This window comes from Xiphophorus maculatus, chromosome 20, assembly GCF_002775205.1.
Source record: "Xiphophorus maculatus strain JP 163 A chromosome 20, X_maculatus-5.0-male, whole genome shotgun sequence".
In the NCBI taxonomy this organism is placed as follows: Eukaryota; Metazoa; Chordata; class Actinopteri; order Cyprinodontiformes; family Poeciliidae; genus Xiphophorus; species Xiphophorus maculatus.
The window spans coordinates 6,477,128-6,497,971 of record NC_036462.1 but is presented as its reverse complement, the minus strand read 5'-3'; the positions used below and the strand labels follow the sequence as shown (position 1 = coordinate 6,497,971).

The following is a 20,844-nucleotide window of genomic DNA, read 5'->3' as shown; positions in this document are numbered from 1 at the left end:
GAAGATGAAGGGTGCATTTGGACTGGTTGCTTTGCAAATAAATGAAATACTTCAGCTATAGAATAGAATAGAATAGAATAGAATAGAATAGAAGTACTTTATTCATCCCAGCAGGGAAATTACTTCGCAGTTACAGCATAGAGACAAGACAAGAGACAAGACACAATAACAACGTCCGGGTGTTTAGTCTGGAGTTTGGCTGCGGTAGAGCTGATGACGTCACAGGCCACCGCTGCATCAGCTGATGGAGGAATGTAAACAGCAATCAAAATGGCGGACGTAAACTCCCTCGGTAAATAACACAGCCGCATTCCCACAGCCAGAAGTTCAATGTCCGGGCTACAAATCTGTTCCTTCACGTTAACATGGCCGGGATTACACCACCTCTCACTCACATAAGTGCAATCCCGCCGCCCCTCTTCTTCCGACTCTTGGAAAGGTCCCTGTCCCCCGCACCAAGGAAAATCCAGGGACCTCCACGCTGCAGTCCGGAATAAGCGAGTGCAGCCAGGTTTCCGTGAAGCAGAAGATACTGCACTCCCAGTACTCCTTCTGGGTCCTAACCAGCGCCGTGAGTTCGTCTGTCCAATTTACCAAAGACCTCACGTTCCCCACAATAATTGCCGGTACTGCTGGCCTGCGCCGTCTCCTCTTCTACCTCCGTTTAACTCCAGACCCGCAGCCCCGTCGTCTCCTCTCCATAACTCCTCTGGGACCACAGGCCCATCTCCGGGCAGCAGCAGAGGCCCACACAGCGCAATCAGCCGTTCACGCGAGCAAACAATGCCGCTACTCCGCTCGGCGAGGTTCTCCGCAACCAAGAGTATAAAAAGTAGCAGACGAACGCGGAGAACATCGACAGAACCACATCCAGCCATTGTGGAAAGCCCAACTGATGATCCATGGGTTCTTCAAGCACGGATCCTTAATCGGTTACAGCAAATATACACAGACAAACACACACGACGGGAGCTGCGTCTGCAGGCAGCCAGCTGCGCCGGCGCCATCTTGACGCCATCTTGACTACCCAGGTTGCATAATCTTTACAATATTTTAGATATGATCCACAAAAGAAAATACCAAAACAGGAATAGGCAGGGATCCAATTTCACTTATATACTTTTTAAATTGTTAATAACTGCAACTGATTTTATTATGTAATTTTGACCTTATTGTGCAATATGTTATTCTTAGTTTTGTTTTTATATATTTTAACCTTTATGTGAGCCTACATTATTTGAGGTTCTGTCACTTTGCTGCAGTTAAACCTGATTTTTTTTTTCTCTTTGGGACAATAAAAAAAGATATTTCTATTCTATTCTTTTAAATTGGATGCGTTTTAGGAAATGACATTTCAAAACCATCTTTTGTCACAATGAAACTATTTGTTTTTATTACATTTGCAGAATCTAAAATATCCCACGTAGTTAGTCTTTTTACATGCTTGCTGTATGATACTGCAGAAATATCTCAATTTTACACCTAAACTTGTTGTTCGGGACAAAGATATGAAAGAATGAATAATTGAGGTGTTTCAGATTTATTTATTAGACATCCTCAATAAATATAGCACCATTTCAGAGGAGACATGTTGAAACAAAAGATGCTCTGACGTTCCAGGTTGGGACCTTTGAAGCTGTCTGGATGAAACAAACGAACAGTCTGTCCTCGGCCCTGCAGAGGACTCAAAGTTCTGATCCAAACGGACCTCAGCCTCTAAATACAGACGACACAAGCATGCAGTCAAATTACGTACAACAACTCAGAGCCAGTTATTCAGGAGGGAAAAGCAATATTTAAGCACCTCATATGTTACAGTTTTTGTCCTCTGTGGAAATTATAACATCCCAACATTAATAAAAATGTTCAAAAGAGATTTTATAAAGTTTTACAAATATCAGGTGGATCTTATCCAGGCTAGAATAAAAAGAACTAAAAGCATCTTTATTTAAAGCCCATAATAAAAGTCAGAGTGGTTTTCATAAAAATACAAATACTGACTCCCCAGTAAACGCCCCCTGCTGTTAGCTTATGATTCAACATTTATCAGAGAGAATGAACCAGCATCAACAGCATCGTTTCTAATATACGCCAATATAATGAGAAATGAGTCTAATTTCCTACAGTTTTCAGCCTACAGGGTTTTTTCCCCTCCTTCTGTTATGAGGATGTTGGGTCTGTTTCGGAGTGGCCGCCATCTTGCTCTACTTCCTCCTGAAGTTCCCCAGTTGGATGCCCCGCCGGCTGGCCACGCAGCGGAACGTGGCCGGCTGGATGCTCCAGTATTTCACCGGGTTGGCGAATAGGCTGATGGCAGAGTACGGTTTCTTCTTCTCGCTGGGAGATCTGGGGCAGAAGTCGTTGTATCCCACATTGTTGATTTTGTTGCCATGAAGAAAAATTACCTGTGCAGATGGAGAGACTTTGTGTTTAATTTGGTTTGGTGATATCCTGGAAACCAAACCATGAGTCTTTGTTTGATGTTGTGGTGAAATTTTGGCTTTTGTTGGGTTTGTTGGGTTTTGTTTTGGCATATTTGAGTTTCATCAAATATGTTGCTGTCAGATGTTTGCAGGCTGCTTTGGCTTAATTTAGCAGTTAACCTAAAAAGAAAAGTTCTGCAGGTTCCTTGATCCACTTATTAGAAAATTAATAAATAGATTCAGTTTATTTATGTAACACAAGTTACATAAATAAACTTGTGTTACGTAAGTTTACTAAATCAACAAGTCTGGTTTAGTCCAAATATATGGAAATATTTATATGGAAATATCAAATAAATGTGTTTCATACCAATTCACTACAATCATATGAATGCAGTTCTTTGACGATGGGGATGAAACATTTCCTTGTAACAGGAAGAAAACTCCGGCATAACTAGACTCAATTTTCCTTCAGTTATTTTATGGATAATAGCAGCAACATTTATCTAATTTTATTTAAATTAAAACAAAATGAAACTTTAAAAGTGCAGTTATGAGTTTAGATTAATTTAATTAATACCAGGGGAAAAAAAATTTTTTAGAGTCCTTATCATCAGCCAGACTCTGGCTGAGACTTCTGAACATTTAGATCCTCTGTAGGAACCCTTGTGTTTTCTGGTGGTACCACCTGGGGGCGCCATTTTTATTCAGAAAACCAGTATTTAAGTTTACAGTACTTCATTTTTTAAAATTCCTTTGGATAATGTTTTGGAGGTTGAGAATGGATTTAAATGTGCATCACTTTGTTAAAACTCAAACATCTTAATCTTAATCTATGAAAAGAAAGCAACTGGACTTTCTTTTGTAATATTTACAATTTCCTTTGAAAATAATTTTCATTTTCATCTTTTTCCTATAAAACTGGTCATCAAAGACGGATTATGAAGTGCTAATTTTGGTCCTGGTGATGCCCCGGACTTGTTTTGGTTACCCGCTCACCTGGAGGTAGCGCAGGGAGCTGAGGCCCGCTGGGACTTTTTTCAAGCGGTTGTGGTCCAGATGGATCTCCCGGATGTCCGGGATGCTGGCCAGGCTGCCGTTTTCCACGGATCGGATCTGGTTAAAGCCCAGTCCTAACCTGCAGGGATGTTTGGGGAGGTGTTAATGTCTGGAGGAGATGCTGGAAATCATCAACAACAGCATCATTTCTAATACACGCCAACGTAAACATCACAAAAGGTGTACCCCAGGGTTCCATTCTAGGTCCAATTTGGTTTTCAGTGGCGCTGAAAAAACGACTAATCTTTTACACACTTTTACACTGTAGTTTACAAATCCAAATATATAATAATATTTTAGCTGATAGGATTTTTATGACACAGTATACTAGCAAATTAACAAAGAAAACTGGTTTATTTTTTAAACTTATGCTGAATTAATTAGTGTTTTGTTAAAAATAAATTTTCTTGGATAAAAATATTTTACTATAGTCCAAGAATCAAAAACTAGTGGACAGATCATTCTAGGTCAGTGTTTTTCACACTTTTTCAGACTGAGGATCACTTAACCATTTAACCAATTTCACAAACACTCACAGACTACCTAACGTGAAACTGCCTGTGCAATAACACAACATCTTAATAAGTACAGTATTAGTCTCAACTCATTTATTGTTGTCTTCTTTGTTCATCCTAATAAGAAGGGTGGTTCTGTTTTGTACATGTCAGTGGCCACAACAAAATCATGAACTAGTGTGCTGTGCTTTGAGTTATTTACAGATGGTGAAAGTGTAGATCCTAGGCTTTCCAATGATGTCAAACATGTGGAAATAAAAAAATAAGTTGTGCTTTACTACTACTACTACTACTACTACATAATAATAATAATAATAATAATAATAATAATAATAATAATAATAATAATAGCATAATAAAAGGAAAATAAACTTGCGTTGCTGTGGCAGAAACAACTCTTCTGCACCATTAAATATAAAAGTTATCCTTCTATGAACTGTATTTATCTACTATATTTATTTGCCAAATAAATATTTTAAAATTAAATAAAAATAATAGTAGCTGTTGAAGTGACATGAATTAAGTAGTCCTGCTGTTGTTGTTTTTTTTCACCAATATTTTCAGCTTTTCTTTTCAGTGGCCCGTTCTTAATCTACTTATCCATTATTATTTTTAAACACAATCCTTTGGCAAGCTAACTGTTTGCGTCACTTTTTAAATATTTACATGCAGTGCCTGACGGACCGCAGTTTAAGAAAGACTGTTCTAGATGATTCTTTAATACAGTAATTGTAGGCAGCAGCCGCCAGTAGAACTGCATGCTAAGACAGACGGTGCATCGATAGATTGCAGAAAACACCGCGGATGGTCGCCACCTCTGCAGGTTCTTGTATCTCTTGAAGTCCTCCACCTCCACCTTGGAGATCTTGTTGTAGTCCAGACTCAGCTCAGTGATGGAAGTCGGGAGCGCTGGGAGGAAAAGCAGCACACATGATCATAAATCCAGCTGCTTGTGATGATATGGCTGATTAATCATGAGGGTTAGAGGACGACTGCAGCATGTCGCAGTGACGATGATGTGAGAGGATCTTCATCTTGGTGTCTGACCTTTGGGGACGGCTGTCAGCTTGGCCTCTGCTATGCCGATGTAGAGAGTGGACAGGCCGTCGAAGGCTCCCAGTTCGATCCCACTGTTGGCCAGAGGGTTGGCTCCCAGCTCTGTTTGGGGAAGCACACAACATCTGGATCCATTAGAGCTCATCCATCAACATGACTGCGAACATGGATGGTTAATTACAGTACAGTGGAAACCGCATTGGTTGCTCCCAGAGATCTGCACAAATTTGGTTAAATGAGCTGTAAATATAATAAATCACAAAGATTCAGGGTGGAACATCATCGACCTGCTGATGGAAAGAAACTGGTGCTTTTAGCTAAAATAATGTTTTAGTTAGAAACTGGTTGTTTTATTACCGTAAACCGATGCAGTTATATTCCGCTCATTGTGAATAAGATCAGCTGATCAGCAGAAACATCGCCTGAAGTCACATTCGTCTGTTCCAGTCGTGTTTCATGGATAATTCAGTTTTCGAAAATTGTTTCCAAATGATTTTATGTGATGTTTAAGTACACACTTATTAACTAACTCTGCATCTAAATTTAGTCTATAGGTGGAGAAAGTTCTGCATGAACTCACAGTCGGCTTTAATTCGGCTTATTTTGTACCAAAGTCTTTAGTTTCATCCAGAATCTAAATATTGTTTTTGTTAGTCAGTGAACCCAGATTATAACGGGTGGACAGATTCAATTACTGCTGGAAATATGGCTGAAAAACTTATCACGATATAAGTGTTTACATTAGTCGATATCAATAATTATTGATTGTTTTTTTTGTTTGTTTTAAATATCTAAAATCACTCAAGTTGCTGCTAGGCAACTGAAGAATGAGTGAGTTGCTAGATAACTAGCAGTTTTTGTCAGTTTATGCCACCGATATTGCTTAGCTAGCCTTGAGAGGTTCAGTGCCTAAAGTCTTTAATCTGCCTACGCCTCCCAGAATGCTTTGTGGTTCTGGATCAGAGTTCAGTGAATATGCCATATATTGAATATTGAATATTCTTTCAGATATGCTATCTACTGATATTGATGACGTGTCAATCGCGATATTCTTATTGATTTATTGTTCAGCTGTAGTTTTGGAGGTGCCTGGATATCAGCCGTTATTACAGCCTCCGGTAATCTTGGTACATCTAATTACCAATTTAAACGACATCATTTCATTTCTCATAGCTGTTGTTTGGCTGTTCCAGACTTTAGATCCTGTTTAGTTGGGATTAACCAGCCTAAACTTTGTTCTGCTGAAGCTGTGTTTGCTTATTTCTTCAGATGAATCATTATTTTCTGTTCTGTGCAGCTGCAGATTTCTGACTCAGGCTCAGTCTGTACTGCAGCCACGTCTGGGTCTAATTAACACCTGATGCTGAGTCCAGAGCAAGGTTATTATAGTTAAGTAAAACTAACTAAATAACAAAATCTGAAATTAAGGAGATATTTTTGTGAACTGAAACAAATAAAAACGGTTATTAATGGGGAAGAACTGGAACTATATTGTGCGATTCTATCTCCCACACAGGCAGTTTTTGTTAGTTGTCGGCAAATTACGGCACTCCATTAGGCCGGGCACAATAAATATTAAAGCAATTATAATCGCATTATAAATTAAAATGAGTTCAATAATTTCAAAATGCATGATTTATTGTTTTTCTCTTTTCTCTCTTTTTCTACCTAAAGTATTTTTGGACGAATAAAGTCTTCAGCCTGGTGCTTCAGTCTCAGTTAGGCCTTTTAATGAACGACAGTTTTGTTCACATTTGTTTCATAATTAATTTCATTTGTTGTTTCTGTTGTTTTAAATATTTTAGATATTTAAAATCTCTTTCTGTTCCAGTGTTATATATTCATTAGAATTTAAATTTTCTTTGAGAATCTTTGAGATCTTTGAGAATTTGTTTTTGCACTATTATGCAATTACCATTTATATTATTTTAAAATGGTCTCAAAACAACAATATTATCATTCATCGGAATAACTTCTGGGATAAATTTATCGGCAAGCAAAATTTGTCACCGTGACAGCCCTACACTCTATACACTTACACTAGTCCACAAAAAATGACGACAGCAAAAGTTGGGATTAAACGGCAAAAATAATTGAAAAGTGCATCTTCTTGAGTATTCATTACCCAATCAATTGTATCACAATACAATACTTTATCCTTTTTAAAAATCAAACAAAGTCTGAAAAACTAAAACTACTGCTGCAACTAATGAAAACTGAACTAAAACTAAACAATATTTAACTGGAAAACACACAAACTAACTAATTAGACAAACAGAAAGTCGCAACAAACTAAAAATAATCTATAATGAAAAAACCTAAACGAATTATAACCCTGGTTCAGAGGCAGGCTGCCTCACCCAACACATGCAGCTTCCTCAGGCCCTTGAAGGCCTCCTTCTGGATCCGGTTGATGTTGTTCTCGTGGAAGCGCAGCTCGATGACGTTGGGAGGCAGGTTGGCCGGGATCTCCGTCAGCAGGTTGTAGGACAGGTACAGCAGCCGCAGGTGGTCCATGTTTCTGAAGGCCTTGGCGTGGATCTTGGAGATCTTGTTGTTGATCAGGAAGAGACCCTGAAGGTGGGAGAAGATGAGATGAAATCTAATTCTGCAGGAGTGGAACTATTTTTTTGCATTGCAGCAGTTTGATGTGATTAATAGAGAACAGGGAGAAATTCTAAAAGTGATTAAATATTATTTTCAATATGAAGAAATACACAAATTTTCAACAAAGGACCACAGCAGGTCTTGATGCTCAATTACCAATTTTTTTTCTGTTTTCTTGTTCATTGTACGACAGTTTTAAAGTTGTTCAGAGCTGACAGTAGGGGGTGGGCAATATGGACTCAAAGCTTTATCACAATATTTTGTGGTTCCATTGTGATAAAGATACAAGTGACAAAAAGTCACTTTTATCTTTTTAAGAACAATTTATTACCTGTTTTTTGGTTTATTTTCTTAGGTAACTGTGCGACTGTGGCTGTGTGCAATAATAGCCCCACAAACACAAATACTGCTCTTAAAAAACATTCCTATTTGGGACACCATTCAGATAAAGAAGCGTGATATATATCATTAAACTACAAAATATAACTGTGTTTAATCAACTTTTGCACTTCTAAACTTTTATTAATGCTTTCATTGAACATTGGGGGGGGAAGTAAAACTAACAATCCCAACTCTACGGACAGTTTTTGGGATTTGAAACATTACGAATTTATCAGGACAACAATCAAAACGACAATCATGATAAGAAATTTATAAATTATAGACAATACAATAAATGCTGACAGCATGGTCACCAGATCAGAACCAGGCGAAGGATAAAAAGAAATGCCTGCTAAAAGCAGAGGCCTATAGTGGAGCATTGACAGCAGCCTCTGTAGAGGAGTCTGTTTGGATGTGGAGTCGAGTTGTTGGGTTGTGATGTCATTTTTCACTGACTCAAGCTGCTTTCATCACTTCATTATTATCATTTTTAGCCATTGTTTTCGTCCAGACTTACCATCTTCCCTCTTCTGGTGCAGAATTACAGCGCATGATGTCTCGGATAAAGTCAGATAAAATGCAAAATGACTGCAGATACTTTGAGGATGATCAGATACAATTTAATTCCACATGCAGAAGTTGAACAGATTGGATTTATTGGGGGGGTTAGAAGATCGGAATCGGGCCGTTCAGACTGCCAAGAAAAAGTTGGATATGAGTCGCATTTCCTTGCTAACGCAACTCATTAGTGTCCAGTATGAACATCTGCTGCCGTAAGACTCTATAAATCTGGCTTAAAATTACAATAGTATGAAAAATGCAGGTTTTATAATACTTGGAGTACATTAACCCACAATTATTACAGTCCAAACTGACCGTTGAGATATGAATATTTCACATACAGATATTGCGATGACAATTAATTTACGACACATTGTGCAGTCTTAAATAAAGTATTTTTGAATCGAATTTAATTGAATCAGGGAAACATCTGGTTAGTTATAAAGTTGATTGACTCATTGAATAATCAGGTCTGCAGTGTTCCTGTCCTTCTGATTTAGGTCCTCTCCAAACTTTAATCCAAGACATTAACCCCAGATTGTTAATGATTAACTGAGAAATAAAATCTAATACTTTCCATTCCGACAACATAAACTCATGTCTGGCTCCTGCTGTTTAGACAATGAAACAACTTAGTTTCATGGTATTAAACTTATTTTATAGATGTTTTCACTGAGCAACATATGTTGATGTATATAAACATCACATTGAATGTGAAGATATTCCAAACAATTATAATGACAAAGTGATTTTTGATATTCTGCAGCATTATTTTTATCTCTAGTTTTTATTTTAATTAACTAAAAAAATTTAATCAAGTAACTAAAAAAATAACTTCCTGCGATGATAAAACATGTTTAAAGGTTAAAACATTTGAGTTTTTATCTATTCCAGTGTCGACTTGCCGAAAAAAGGCAGTAAATCAATTAACCACTTGATGAAATAAAACGAGCTCAATAATTTTTATTGGCATGATTTATCGTTTTTCTCTTTTCTACCAAAAACTGGATAATAAAAGTCCTCAGACTGATGCTTTGGTCTCAACCAGCCCTTTTATTGAAGGACAATTTTTTTATAGAGACTTCATATTGCATTATAATGCTATTCCCATTATATTACTTGAATACGGTGTCAAAACATCGATATTATCAGAAGTTATTTATCATCAATACCGTTATTATTTTTATTGTCTAGCAGCATTTGTTATCATGACAGGCTGTAAGTCTGAGTCCACACTGCGCTACAGCTTCATCACAACTCTAAATCCAAACATCTTCATCTTTAAATAAATAGTAGCAGTGGAGTCTGTTGCACTTTTTTAGTTCTTGATATTTTAAATCTTTCATAATCATCCATCCTCCATCTGAATCTGCAGTCCTGCAGGATTTAGCAGTTGAATCTCTCTTACATAAAGCTTGTTGAGGCCTTTGAAGTCGTCCTCCTTGATCTCGGTGATGTCGTTGTTCTGCAGGTCGATCATCACCGTTTCTTCAGGAATCTTCTCAGGAACAGAAATTAAACCTGCAGCACAAAGGAAACCTTCAGGTTAGCGACAAGAACAGATGAAGATGGAGAATTTCTGACTCAATGTCTAACTACTCATAGTGATTCAGTTAGTCATGATTTCATTCTCAAGGTTGGTCATAAAGTAAATTTAAGCAGGTTTTCTGTTTCTTCCACAAGTGAGTCATTTTAGGACTATTCAGAACCACTGTTGGTTCTTCAGGAACGTGTACCGAATGGATACAGCTCTGTTTTGAAATCTGAATACGTGCAAGATGTTTCTGTGCAGAGAGCGACATTAAAACGTGGCACCAGAACCAAACAGGGTGGACAACACTGCAGCTGCAGTGGTGATGAAGACAGAAATCAAAAGTTTAAAAGCATTTTTTCCAACTCCTGAATGAATTACTGGCCAGAAAGTACTAAATGATGCATTCAGGGACAGCTTGTACACTGAAGCATCAAGAGCGATGGAAACATCTTTTATTCTCTTTTATTTCCAAACCAAAAGTTCCTAAATAACAACCTGGACCAGTTTATTGTTTCATCCACGGATCTTCTATAACCTCATTATCCTCAATTAAAACAATCAATATTCAGTCAGTTCTTTGGTAAGCTCTTTTTAAAGGTTGTTTTCGACTGAATAATGTACTTTAAACGAGATATGGGTTAGACAACCTTCACAACCAAAGCAAAAGAAGTTTTAGCGTTTTTTCCAACTTTTCAAATATTTGAAACAATTTAAACACCAGCCATGTGTGGACCGTTTTGATCGAATTGCAGTCCGTTTGTCCAGAAGGTCTGGTTTGTTTAGGGAGGTGTGAATGTGCAATAAAACTGTAATGCGGACCAACTAAAGAAACTCGTCAGCCTAAAAACTTTGGTATCAGTATGATTAAAGTGAACTCTGGTGTGGCTCTAATGCATATGTGAACGTCAAGCAGACCAAAAACCGCTCCAAAAGTTGCAAGCGACCTACAGCGCGGGGCATTCTAGCTAAATACAGCCAAAACACATGTGCTAGTCTAGGGCTAGCAGGAGAAATGACTTATGATCTTTTACCAAACAAACAACAGCTAAAATGTTTTAGTTTCACAATAAAAGGCAGTAATGATCCATCAATGGGATCATTTCTTAATTTTTTGCTGGATTTAAATGCCAGCAGGAATCCAACACTGCCAAGAAAAGTTTTAAGTATTTTCCAGTTGTGGATAAATATGGGAAAAAAGGGGACATTTTTTAACAATAAGTAGAACATAAAAAGTACTCTGACCCTGATCAGAGCACTGCAGCACTCCAGGTGAACATCGGCAGTGAGCCGGGCAGTCCTCATCATCATAATCATCATCGTCATCATCATCGTCGTCATCATCATCCCAGTCTGCCATCATGATGTCGTTGGTTTTCATGAGCTCCATGACGTTGACGGGCCGGTAGGGCTTGGAGTGGCCGAGCGTCAGAAGGCAGAGCAGGAGGAGGAGCCTCATGGTTTAGTCTGATCTGATTGGTTGAGCAACAGGCGCCACCAGGGGGAGCTGTAGGAGGAGAGAGGTCGGGTTAGTTTTCAAACCAACAGGATTTCTGTGTGTCAATGGTGGCACCATTCAACAAATTAATAATCAATCAGATAAATATTTCTATATTTGAAACTTATAAATTCATCAAACAAATGAAAAAGTATCAATTTTTAAGAATAAAAAAAACATTATGTTACAGGTAAATTATTATGTTTCTGTCATGAAGTTGTTGTTATAACTCATCAAATAAAGCCTGACATCTGATTGGTTAACCTGCACAGCGACTCGGCTTCAGACCAATCAGCACTTAGCTCCGCCCACTCTCACTGATCCATAGATTAAATAAATTCATGGTTTCTTGAATCATATGACTGTAAAGAAATTAAAATCTGAAATAATTTTTAGGCTTTTGAAATATAATGAATTCAATCTTTAATGATTTTCACATTTAATATATAAATTTTATAAATTATTGAAACATTAAAATATTTTCAGATACATTTATTTACCTGAAAATGTCAATATATTTAAATGATCACAAATAAGGTATTAGATAATCTATGTATTTATTTGCTTATTGTTTCATTGATTTATTTATGGCATTCGAGACTGGTGTAGTTCAGTAAGTTCGAGGCATCACTTTCTGTGTTTGGCTATATAAACTAATTTTATATTTTAGGCTGTTCTTGTTTCTTTTATTGGAAGATAAAAAAAGTAACAATTTTCTCTTTATTTTGGTTAATTTAACAGGGAGACGTGCAGTGTGTTTTGCTTCATATGTAGCGGTTATGCATGCAGGCTTCTAACCAAATCTGAGCTTCTAAGCCCTTTTGTTTTGCTCCTTCACATTTTTAGTTTTTGTTTCAAATCATTGATAATTTGAGTTTTCTTTGCTGACAGAAAAATACTTCAGTTAAAAATTTCCTTAATAAAGATGACCTATAGTTCTTACACTGGGACTGTCACAACAAACAAATGACCTTCAATCACAAACTGTTCTTCAGATCATCTGTGTTCAGTTTGGAAAAATCTAGTCCAGATTATCTTCCTTAAGTCATAAACAGATCAAAGGTGATCCCGCTCAGAGGAAACAGGGGAATATTACTTTAAAATAATTTTTGTTTCAACTTTTCAGGAGCAGACAGATCCTTAAATTCAACCAGGTAAATGTTTTGTTCTCACAAAGGTTTTCAAAATTGTATAAATTTTGAAAAAGAATATGTAAATATGTAGAAATCCTGCAGTCTGAGACATCAGAGAAAACAGCCAGGGATAAACATGGCGGTCGCTGAGTCAGTGTGCAGCGTAAACAGAGCAGATGGACGACTGAAGGAAACATTGCTGAGTTAAAAAGGTGAATAAAAACAATCTGGACTCCACCACGTTCCAACCTTTGCCATCACCTCTGCTGCTAACCTGACTTCTGCTCAGGTGAGGCAGGCAGATGAATTAATCCACCAGTTGGTTCATGGGCTGACTTACCCCTCTCTCTATTTGAGTTTGTCTGCAGCCAAAATCTGGCATCAAACTACAGCTGGTTCTGGGTGGAACGTGTCACTGAAATGTGTGTTTTGGTTGTGCAGAGGGATGAACATGTGCAGACTGACGGGATGTGAGGAGCTGAATGTCTGAGTGTCGTTTTGATCTTTCTACATGTGGTAAAGGCTCCTCGACTGGGAGGTTCCTGTAGAGGTTTTACAGAGGAGAAAATAATAGATTAAGCTTTTATTTGTCCCTTAGTGCAAACAAATAGAATATGACTAAATTACATATTTTATGGAAAATATAAGAAGCAGATTCTAAGAAATATACAGATGTGTTAATAGAATAAAAAACCAAGTTATGTTTCTTTGGGTTCTCAGCAAAAGAGGAGTAGTAACTAGTTTTTATGAAGCAGTGAGAAAGAAAATAGTTGTTGCAAAAAGTTGCGCTCAATTCCTGAGGTGAACTCATAGTGTGCAGAAAACAGCTTCATGGATGAGCTGGAGACAGCAGGAAGTCAGGCTGAGAGCTGTGGAAATGCTGCACCATCTCATGGGAACAGCTCTGCTTTACAGACTAAACAGGAACAGAAACCTTCGTCTGATGTTGGCTGCAGTTACGCCTTCATCATCTGCCTTCATCGGACTGATTCAGAACCTACTTTATTCCATATGGAGGATACAGGCACGTCTAATCAAAACTGTAACATATTTTGAGGCTTTGTCTTCACAATGATTTCAGATCTGATAAATTAACTTTTTACTGACTTCAATTTATATTTCTTAGATTGATGATTAATCTTAACCTTAACAAGTTTCTAATGTATTAAACTCCTCGATGTGTTTTATTCCTCTGGTTATATCTGTGAAACCTAGAGGGAGTTCAGCTTCAGCACTAATTTTATGATGTTCTCTTTGTTGGTTGTTGTGGTTGGTGTTAAATAAACTGGGTTAAACATCAGCTACAAACTAAAGTTTTTTAATCTGAAGAAGTAATTTCATCAGCTGAATCAGTCCATGAGGGCAGGATCTGTCCTAGCTTTCTACATACATGCTAACTGAACCTCATTATGGCAGAGTTGGCACATTAAAAGTATAAACACAAACACATGTTCCCGTTCATCTGCACAGTTTCTATAACTCTACTGTGTGCCGCCAAGAGGAGCACATGGGCCAGAAGTAGAACCTCCAAATCTGATTGAGAACTTGTAAAAAGGTTTTATGTTTGGTCTTTATGAATCCCTGTTATCGTTTATCAAGAATCTGATCAGCAGTTTCCACCTGAAGAATGAAGATGTCTGCATTTAGCAGACAAGATTTATTACAAACTGTAAAATCTAACAAACTGTCTCATACTAATAAGTTAAAGGGATAGTTTGTACATTGTGAATAGATTGCTTGATCACAGCGGTCCTGATGAAAATTAAGATGATTATGAGATTACGGCTCTTTTCAAGACTGATAGTCTGGTAGACTCAGTTTGACTGGGAACCAACATTGCAACATTAGTTAAATTTTCAGCTGCTGCAGTTCACTTTCACACTGCACTGTGTCAAATGATCCAAACTAATTGATAACTTCTCACCAAGAACTACTCAAGGAAACAACATAAAAACCTCTGAAGTGCAACTTCCTTCTTCACAAAATGTAAATGAAAATGGAGTAGAGACATACTTTTGCAGTTGTTAGATTTTTCTTTTGTCTTTGGTAAAACAACATTTCTCCCTCTAGCGCTAGACTCTTTGATTGTTTTGGTTCAATTGACCCAGAAAGCCCTACACTGCAGTTTCACTGTTTCCTGCTTTTGGAGCAATCTCTGGTCCGCTTGCATCCACATATGCACAGTGCCAAAGTTCCCTTTAATTTAATCAAGGTTTTAGTTCTTAGGTAGACCACAGTTAGCTTTTTTGGAGTATAGTTTGATTAAAGAGGACTAAATGGGTGTGAATAGGCTCTATGAGTCAAACTCGTAAAGCCTATTCTCCAATTTTGTTCAGAACAATGCTAGTGAGAGCTGGTTTGCTCAGAACAATGCTAGTGAGAGCTGGTTTGTTCAGAACAATGCTAGTGTTTCCTTGGCTGAGCCTGTCCATTGTTATCAATCTGCTATAATAGCTGCAACACACCAGTGTGCCTGGCACAAGCTTTTTGATTGTGTTTCTGCTCTTAACTCCGTCCTGCCTCACAGACTGTGGTGAAAGCTGTTAGTCATTGGTATTTTCTCCCTGGATATTAAAGGACTTTCTAACAACCGCATATAAAGGTCTCAGGGTGGTCCCCATATCTCCTCTGCCATCAGTGTTGGCACCAGCTCTCATCAGGGCTGTGTACACATCACCATGCCATGACCGCACTGTCATCAGACTGCTGTGGTGAGACTCATCTCTAGCATGAGTGAAGAAGCTGCTGTGCACAGAGTTGTTTCTGAACAGAAGAAAAACCAAGGTCTTTGTGGACTTGAGGGAACAGAAAACTAACATCCAACCACATTACATTAAATTGAGAGGCTGTTGGATTTCTGTTTCAGTTTGTCAGGTTGTTTGTTTTCTATTTTAGTCCAGAAAAAAACTCCTGTTTCCGAGCAACAAGAACAGGCTAAAGATCACTCAGTCTTTGTAAGCCAAGTTTAGACAAGTTCAGTGAGTCACTGAATGTTTGTGGTCCTGTGTATTATTAACCTCTTAACTGCCAGGTGGACACTGGTGTCCTCATGGACCCATTGACTGACATGTAAGTATTTTGAAGTATGACAATTAAGCAAAAGCTAAAGGCTTGCACTATAAAAACAAATACTCAAAAAATTTCAAGAAGTCAGAGGGAGCTACATACATTTGTGTGTTTTGAGGGTTTAGGGAAAATGCACGAAATCGTACCAACAGAGGAGCTGCTGCGGTGTTGCATAAGGAGCTCTGGAGTGGCAGAGGAGTACGTTAGGCTATGTTCACCCAGCTGGTCTTTATGCTCAATTCTGATTTTCTGCTAAAATCCGATTTTTTAGTGTGGTGGTTCATGCTGCTCTAATTAAATGCAACCACAATCAGACTTCTGTGTGAATGGTTTACGACTCCAGGGCGACCCATATATGCGCACAAGAAGAATGTAGACGTCAATGCTTACGGCAGTAATACAGGCCACTGCCATCCATGGATGGGTTTTAAAGTTGTTGAGCAATGAAAGCTCAACAACTTTCAATGTTAAAAATTGTTCATTCCGTAATGAAAGTTGTTTACATCCAGATTTGCTCATGGTATGGCTTCTGGTGGTGCAGACAGTATCGTTACAAGATCTTAAGATAAAGGAAGCTAGCTTCCGCCATTGTTTATGTTCAGATTTACAGCATCTGGCTTCTGAGTAAAAGCTGGATAAAATGAAACTTCACAAGCTTTGAAAACAGATATGGTTTAGCACCACCTATGGAAGTGGCAGAGTTTGGATTTTAGGGTGTAAAAATATCAAAGTGTGGTCATTCAGACTGCTGTGGAAGAAGTTGGATACGGGTTTGTGTCGCATTTACTTGCTCTGTGAAAATAGCCTTAGATTGGGGCACTGGAGCTGTGAGATAGCAGTGAGGTGTGCCTCAAGGATCGGCTCTAAGTCTCTTCTTGTTTGCTTTGGTGATGGACATGCTGGCAGATGAGGCTAGACAGGAGTCTCCATGGACTGAAATGTTTGCAGATGACATTGTGATCTGGAGTGAGTGCAGGATGCAGGTGGAGGAAGAGCTAGAGAGGTAAATGAGCTGCAGAAAGGCAGAGTACATGAGTGTAAATGAGAGGAGCACAAGAGCAACGGTGGCATTACAGAGAGCAGAACTAAAGACGGTAGAAGACTTTAGATTCTTGGGGTTAAAAGTCCAGAGCAATTGAGGGTGAAGAAGCATTTACAAGCAGGTTGGAATGGATAAAGATAAAGATTTTCATCAAGAGCAAGAAGAAGGGTGTAGAAGACCAGTAGAGATGTTTGTTTAGAGACACAATCAATGAGGAAAAGACGGGAGGCAGAACTGGAGGCTGCAGACATCAGGATGAGGTTCTCTGTGGGAGTGATGAGCAAGGACAGGTCAGGAGTGAGGACAGCAGAGGGACAGCTCAGGCTTCTGGAGATAACAGGAGGCAACATTGCTCCCTTTTCATTCATTTCCTATGGAGCTTGCTCAATGAGGGCCAATTCCTTGTCCTCCTCCCGCCAAGCAACCGGTAAAATTTGTGCATGTGAGATTTCAAGCTTGTAGACGTGCACAAGCCGGCTAATGACGATACTCAAGGATGTTGAAAAATGTTTAACTTTAGTCACTGCCTGTGTGTTCGGTTCATACCGAAGGGCGGAGTCTTTCACTGCCGCTCATCATTCCCTCTGTGTTGAGCCTGGGAGACATGTTCCAAGGACAGACAGTGACTTTATTGGTAGAAGAATGCCATTATGCAATTGGTAGACTTATGCATGTGGTGAAAGAGGACATGAAGTTGGTTGGTGTGAGAGGAGAGGACTACGCTGTGTTGACTGTTTTAATAAGTCCGCCATATTTATATCACTTTTAAACTGACACCTCTGGCTTGAGGCACATCTTGTCTCAGAGGACAGCACCTTTTCAGGGTCAAACCATGAAATCCAGCCGACCAGGTGAAGTAGTGAACGGAAGAGGAACAAATCCTTCTGACTCAGAAGTCAAAATCCAAAGGTTGCGTCAAGCTCAACCTTCAGATAATGTTAGAAAGTAAAGACTTGACTTTTGTTCTGCCTAGCAGTTGGATTTCCTTTCAGAACCACTGAAACAGATTTCTTTGACAAACCCATTTCAGGACTAAATGCAGAGGTTCTGAAGGATTATGTTCCTATAAAAGGAGGGTGAATGGAGCGGTGCAGCCAGTGTAAATATTTGTCTAGCTCTCACCTTTTCCCTGTCACCATGAAGTGATTTACCCTCCATCAGACGGAGGGTTGCGTGTCTCCGCCAGCGCCGATGCATTCAGAGCCCCCTCTTAAAAGTTCAGGCTGTCCCACAAATATGTGTGGTGGTCGGGGGTTCTGCTTCGACAGCAAATCCTGCCCAGACGAGGCCCCTCTCCCCACCTCTCTCTCTACCTCTCCATCCCCCCCGGACTCATTCATCACGGAGACCATGGTCTTTCTTTACAACTTGGCACACAAAAATAAATTGGAAACAAATTTTCCGGCTGCTTGTTTTCTTTGCGCTGCATTAAAAAGCGATATGTTTCAGCATTTCCCACCAGTCAATCTAGCTCAGATAAATTATGTCTTCATCTTCCAGAGGACATCCAGAACAGAAGCCTGTCTCTCTGTTGGATCTGGCTTCAGCTCTCTTTCTGAACTCTCACCTGAAATCAGTCACTAAAACTGAAAGTGCAGGACAAGAAGTCCTTCAAACTGTCAGAGTTGCAGATGGCTTGGCATTGCAGTGAATAGTTCTGATAATGTGTTGTATCATTAAGGATAAATGTTTGTTGGTCCGGCTCCAGGATAGAAATTTACCCGCTGATTGTTCTGATTCTGTGCAATTATTTCCGAGTGAGTCTCTGGTCCTGACTCACTCGGAAATAAAAGCACAGAAACATCATAAAGGTGTTGCTCAGAACCAGCAGGAAGCTCCTCAGTATCTCATCCTTCTACAAACACACAGCAGGTGTGAGTGCTACTGAAAGCAGGGTGTGTCCTACCTCAGGGGTGTCCAGGTCTAACTCCGGGCGGTGAACAGATCAGCAGCTGAAGGCTGAGAGATGCCTCCTCACTCGCTACGCTCCCAGAGACTGAACAACAGCATCAGCCTCTCTCCTCTGCAGGAGGAAAACCCTCCTCCGCTGGAGGTTTTCCCCCCACCAGTGGAAAACCTCAGCTGTTCGCTTTCAGTGGAGCTCCTGACTCTGTGGCTCAATATCTCAGGGACCGAAGGGGGGATGGAGGGTGTAAGGACCTCATTCATGTGCTTTTCATCAGGTGCTTTGACGTGAATCCAGGAGACTCCTGAGTTTCTCCGGTTTATAAAAACAGAGATGGAGGGTCGTCCCCTTCCCTTTAGTGAGCAGCTGACTGACATGGTAAAGGTTTACCTTCATGTGAACAGACCTAACAGACGGGCCTCTAACATGAAGCCATCAGCTGCTTCGTTTGAGGAACACGTCTTCCTGTCTGCTGTAAGAGTCCATTAATGACCGGAACCAGATCCTGAACTGATCTACTGGTTCTGGTCTTTGGTTTCAGAGTGTAGTCAACATAAGACCTCAGATCACAGATGGAAATAAATCCATAAATCAAGTTCATTTGTGCAGCACATTTCATCAGCAAGGCATTTCAAAGTGCTTTGCATCATAAAAATGCAAAAATAAAAAGGGACAACAGAGAAACCAGTGACAAACTTTACATTTTGATGTATATCGATCATCAAAACCATCGATTCACATCAGATATGTTGGTCAATGTTCCATTTATTATGATTTGAAAGCAACTCCTAACAGGTGGCTTTTTAGGCTTCATTTAACATTTAAATTGTTTTGGCTGTTTTGAAGTTTTCTGGAAGTTTGTCCCAGATTTGTGGTGCATAGAAGCTGAATGCTGCTTCTCCATGTTTGGTTCTGGTTCTGTGGATGCCAAGCAGACCAAAACCAGAAGAATAAACAAAAGTATTACTGTGCCTCAACAGTTGTCCTGTAGGCATTCATAAATGTTTCGATTATTACGTTTACAGCTTTGCTTTCTTACAATGAATGCTCTACACACGCTACACGAGCTGTTGATATTCAATTTAATTTAAAATGATAAATTATTGGCGTGCCGTGGTGGCGTAGTGGTTAGCGCGACCCATATTTGGAGGCCTTGAGTCCTTGACATGGCCGTCGCGGGTTCGACTCCCGGACCCGACGATATTTGCCGCAAGTCTTCCCCCCTCTCCTTCCCTGTTTCCTGTCAGCCTACTGTTATATAAGGGACACTAGAGCCCACAAAAGACCCCCTGGAGGGGTAAAATAAAAAAATAAAAAAAGTTAAATTATTGCCAGTGATGTTTTAAGTCACTGGAAAATAAATAAAATAAAGGAAAAAGCTTTAAATATGAGCACAGAGCACTATTAATTTACTTCTAGTGCAAGTTTTAAAGCTTTATGTGTCACTATTTACCGAATAATTAAAAGTTGACACTTTTAAAGCATTTTAATACATGTTTGCTTTAAAAGTGTAATTATCTATCGAATTACACTTCAAGAAAACAGCCATAAACATTAATGAAGACTCCTTCATGTTCACCACAGGTGTTTTGTCATGTTTATGACAGTCTTGTGCACCCCCATTCAAATAAAGTGTTCCGTTAGTTTATTATAGTTAATGATGCAGAAAGTGGATTTTTGTCTCTGCCAAAGCAACTCATCTCCATTTTTTCCCCTTAGTGTGTTACATTTTGGTTTTTTGTTGGTTTTGCATTGAAATTAGCGCTACAATGTTATTAATGCACACAACACTTGGATATTACATGTTTATACTCTGAAATGTTTCACTTTTTTTGGTGCTCGAACATACTGTTTTTAGTTAATACAGATGATTCAACTTTTTTGTGAAAAAAATGAATACAAACTAAATTAGGGATAAATCTAAATTGCATGATCTGAAGTGAACAGCTCCTGCATCAGTAAAAGATGGATAAATATGTTGAATTTAAGGCTTTTTGCACGTCTTTGCAAGCAGCAACTGGAAGTGTGGAGAAGCCTCTAAAGCCTGTCTGATCTCTTATTGAAAG

At 39.0% G+C, this 20,844-nt stretch overlaps 2 protein-coding genes across 2 annotated transcripts in view; one reads left to right on the top strand and one right to left on the bottom strand.

The window, feature by feature from the left end:
* Positions 1 to 20,844, top strand: part of cenpp (centromere protein P) — a 93,537-nt gene that overhangs the window by 38,321 nt on the left and 34,372 nt on the right. The window lies entirely within an intron of this gene.
* aspn (asporin) lies at positions 1,525 to 18,962 on the bottom strand. The gene is made up of 8 exons (XM_005807557.3): positions 18,779 to 18,962; positions 11,379 to 11,640; positions 10,011 to 10,123; positions 7,414 to 7,627; positions 5,045 to 5,155; positions 4,813 to 4,906; positions 3,423 to 3,561; positions 1,525 to 2,405 (listed from the first exon to the last, which is right to left on the bottom strand). The coding sequence occupies exons 2-8, from the start codon at positions 11,590 to 11,592 to the stop codon at positions 2,205 to 2,207; spliced, it is 1,086 nt and encodes a 361-aa protein (XP_005807614.1). The 5' UTR covers positions 11,593 to 11,640; positions 18,779 to 18,962; the 3' UTR covers positions 1,525 to 2,204.